The 4,061-nt window shown below is 53.0% G+C and overlaps 1 protein-coding gene across 3 annotated transcripts in view; it reads right to left on the bottom strand.

Annotated features, from left to right (window-relative positions):
• Egfr (epidermal growth factor receptor) overlaps window positions 1-2,276 on the bottom strand; it is a 176,294-nt gene extending 174,018 nt beyond the window's left edge. For all 3 annotated transcript variants that reach the window (XM_013353507.2, XM_026788907.1, XM_026788908.1), the window contains exon 1: window positions 1,912-2,276. In XM_013353507.2, coding sequence (XP_013208961.1) covers window positions 1,912-1,999 — 88 coding nt within the window. In that variant the 5' untranslated portion in view covers window positions 2,000-2,276. The remainder of the gene's footprint in view (window positions 1-1,911) is intronic.
• Window positions 2,277-4,061: the final 1,785 nt, after the last annotated feature.

The following is a 4,061-nucleotide window of genomic DNA, read 5'->3' as shown; positions in this document are numbered from 1 at the left end:
GGTAGGGGGCGGGGGCGGGCTCTAAGAGGGCAATTGAAAACGAGAAGACTGAGTCCCTCCTGTGGCCAGGGACAGATGCCACCTAACTGAGAGGGCCCTAGACTTAGCTGTGCACAGTTACTGGCTTTTACAGCCAGGGGGAGGGGAGCCTTTCTGCTAAGGTCGGTGGGAGAAAAGCTTTATGCTGATCCGTCCGTGAAAAAAGCTAACCCTGCATTATTGACGTCGCCCTGATTTTTTTTTTCCCTGCACTGCAAGACTGCCCAGACTCCTGATAGCCCGAAACAGTGCTGAGGATTGGCATGTAGGCTTCCTGGAGATGTTACCCATCTTCCCTTTATGGTAGTGAGTCTCAAACCAAACACTCCAAAAAGTTTTTAAAAGTAATTCTCACGACGGGCCAGTGCAATCTGAGCATACCGAGTGGGAGCTGCACGGCTGGAGGAGGGGGCGTAGTTTGTTTGGCTTGTTGATTTTTAATGCCAAATGATTTCATTGTGTAGTTAAGTTTGGGAAACTGAGTCTTACACCCCCTCCAACGAAAGCGCGCTCAGCACCAACCTCTGACTCCAACTCGGATGCCAATGACATCAACAGCAAGTGCAGACCTGACTTTTGGAACCCGAGCGGCTGGATTTTGAAATTGTGCAATTAAACCTTCCGAGGCATGTTTCTCATGTCAAGTGGGTTTATGGTCGGGTAGTCATGAAGCCAGACTTGTTCACGCTCCGTCTGGACAGTTGGCACATGTGATCCAAGGACATCAATCCGTTTCTTTTTAATTATGGGTTATATTTTGGTTGGCCCAATATCAATCACTTCATAAGGGCAAAAAGAAAAAAAAATTAAAAGAAAATTCCCAAGAGGGAACGTCTCAGATAACAAGGAGAAAGTTTGCTATGGGCCTCGTTTTGAAACACCAAGGGTGAAGTACTCACAGGGACCCAGCTGTCACAAGGCCCTTGCGAAGCCAAGAGATGCTACCAAAGACCTTGCTGCTGGGAAAAGGCAAACTTTGGGGATCCCAGGGTAGCAGTCACCCAGGAGACTAGCTCCAGTCTGGCAGGGAGCCCTGGTCCCTAACTAGTGCACCTAGCCTGGCAGGTCCTTGATGTACTGTGTACTCTGTGGTCAAGAGGCGGGTCCGATCCCCCCTTCCCCGCCCCGCCCCCCTCCTCCGCGCCCTCTTTTCTGCTAGCCAAGAAGCTAATCGTCACCAACACACCATCCTTTCCTAGGGGTTCCAGGTAGTTAATGACAGAACGTCGCCCACACTTCCAGATCATTGCTGCAGCTCCACACCCGCGAAAGGGCAAGCAGGACTCTGTGAGACCATTTGCGACTCAAGCCACCAGGTCCTGAGAGAACCCGGGAGGAGGAAAGAGGTGCGGGAGGGCTCTCTTAGGGACCCGCCTGTCTCAGAGTTCCCAACCTTGCCCAGGGGCGCACTGGTTTTTCCTTCAAGTCCTTAAACTCTGGGACTGTGCGGGTGTGACCTGCCCGCCCCGCGGACGGACCCGGGGTCTCTCTAGCTCGCTCTAACAGTCCTGGGCGCACGTGTGCGCCAATGCCAATTCTCGCTCCGCACCACGTTTCCTCTCCCGGACGCCTACTGAGCGCGGAAAAGTGAAGCAACTAAGTTGGGAGCGGTCGGGAACCCCGGAGCGCACAGCCGCGGTTCCCACGCTGCGCTGGCACCCCCTCTGCCCCCAGCCCCATCTCCCTTGCTTCGGCCGCCCTAGTCTCGCCCATTCCAGACGCGAAACATCCAGTCCCTCCCACGGTCCCAGCCGATCCCGTGCGAGACAGGAGAGGAGGGGCAAGCAGCAGGGGACACAGAGTCCGACACCGACAACTGGGGCTAGGCGAACGCTCCCCGCTGGGGGCGCGGGCCAGCGGACACGCCCTTACCTTTCTTTTCCTCCAGGGCCCCACCTGCGGCGCAGAGCGCGGCCAGTAGCAAAAGCAGCGCGGTTCCCATGGTCCCCGAGGGTCGCATCTCTGCCCAGGAGAGGCTAACTTCGAGCTCTCCGGGATTAATCCGATTCAGACGGAGTCCCACGGGCTGCGCGGCGACTGCGTCGGCAGCGACGCGACCTGGAACTCAGGCGCCCGTCCAGGTGAACTGTAGTCTGCCTGGGAGGCGGTGGCCTCCGGGACACACTCCAGGCGCCCTGGCCAGCCCGGGGGCTAGCGCACTGTGAAGGAAGCGGAGGAAGGCTGCTGCGCGCAGCGTTGGGGCTGCCCAGACGTCTAGCTTGCTCGGTTCGGGACGAGGGGAGGCTGGGCTGGAGGAGGAGGGACTAGTGAGAGGAGGAGGGATCGGGAGGAGCGAGGAGGAGGAGAATGGCAGGAGAGAGGAAGCACTCGCCCCGAGGATCGAAAGCAGGCAGTGACCGGAAGGTGGTGGTGGATAGCCTTGGCCGCCACCCGACCGGGCTCTGGGACGAGTCTAGGCTGCGGGTAGCAGGGCAGCCGGGGGCCTTTGGGGTTAATTTTTGTGTGGGGACTCCTTCCCGCTGCGGTTCAGAATCTAGGCAGTTCAGCCAAAACTGTGTTAGGCTCCCCTCCCTCCCTCTGTCTGTCCCACCTTTTTCCTTCCTTCCTTTCTTTCTTTCTTCCAATTTACTGAGCCACCTCGGGTACAAGCTGACTGAACCCTGGAGCCCAGGTTGGAAACTGACACAGAGGGAGACACCACCCCCCTCATTTCCCCATAAGTCCTCCCGGAGAGCGGGATCTTAGCCGGGTCAGGCTGGCTTGGCAGCAGAGTTCCCAACCAGGCAGGCTGAGACCGGGCTTCCAGATGTCTGAAGTGACACTCAGAAGTGTCCTTCAGATCCCGTCAAGAACCCTCCACAGCCTCTGAAAGGAGGGTGGCCAACTCCCAGCACGGAGGAGGGCAAATGTTTGCTGACGGAATGCACGCGTGTTGAGGAACGAAAACATGGCGTTTTGGACACCAGGAATCAGTCAGGAGTCCTTGGAAAGCAAAGCAGTGTACAAGAGGAGGAGAATTCCTTCGCAAAGGCGAAGACTTGACACCAACAACAGTTTTTGTATCTTTAGAGCAGTTAGCAGGGACTCGAGCTAACCATGCCGGATACCAGCAGGCAAATTGTCAGGTATAAGTTCTCCTAGAATTTGGCCAGTTGAAATGATGCTTCCCTGAACTGCAGGACTGTCAACTAAATTTTTTCAGCAAAGACCCATTAATATTCCCTGCTTCTTCTCTATCGGAGAAATGTCCCCTCTCGCCATTTAGCAGCCAGAGTCCCTCTGTTCTTCGCAAAATCCCTTGGTCCCCTAATTTAGGCTCTTTTAGGCCTCCTATTAAAAGCAGTCACTGCTAACCAGTAAGTTCAGGCCACCTTTGTGTGTGTGTGTGTGTGTGTGTGTGTGTGTGTGTGTGCAGCTAGAAGGGACGCACTCCCAACCTTTCCCACCCAGCAAAGAAAGGGCTGCTGCCCAAGTTTTGCAGCTGGCATGCTGAATGGGTCCATTTCACCCAGGCTGTGCAAGGCCCCTCTTCAGACCCTGAAACCCTCATTGTGAAGTAGAGCAGGGCATCTAAACTTTTCCCACCGGCAACCGTTTTTTCAGAGTTTTTAATGTGCCCTTGGGTAGGGATTTATAGAAAATAGGCGTGCAAACTAAATGTCTATAATAGTAAATCATAATGTAACGTAAGATAATTCTTTGACATGCATATAACTTTAGCACTTGTTTAAAAGTGAAAGCAAATTTGCATGCAAATGAGATGGAGTTGTTTATTATTACACAAAAACAAGATCTTGAATGAGTACTCGATGCTGCAGGACATTGAGCATCTGCAATATGGCTCAGAGTTAATTTAATATTTTGGTTAACGTCCTCAGTGCATAAAATGGAAAAAAAAGTATATTTAGGGCCATTTTTGAAATTCCATCCAAATCCCAAGCTTAAATTCATTTAACATCTTTTAAATAAAATTCAAGACATTGGTTTTAAAAATCAAACATTCAAATACAGTACAACCCAAATATATTGATTTGAAGCTCATATGCTAAGGACTGATGGTG

Source organism: Microtus ochrogaster, unplaced genomic scaffold (assembly GCF_000317375.1).
Source record: "Microtus ochrogaster isolate Prairie Vole_2 unplaced genomic scaffold, MicOch1.0 UNK9, whole genome shotgun sequence".
NCBI classification, from domain to species: Eukaryota; Metazoa; Chordata; class Mammalia; order Rodentia; family Cricetidae; genus Microtus; species Microtus ochrogaster.
Note: the sequence above shows the minus strand (reverse complement) of the source record. Positions and strands in the feature narration are given on the sequence as shown.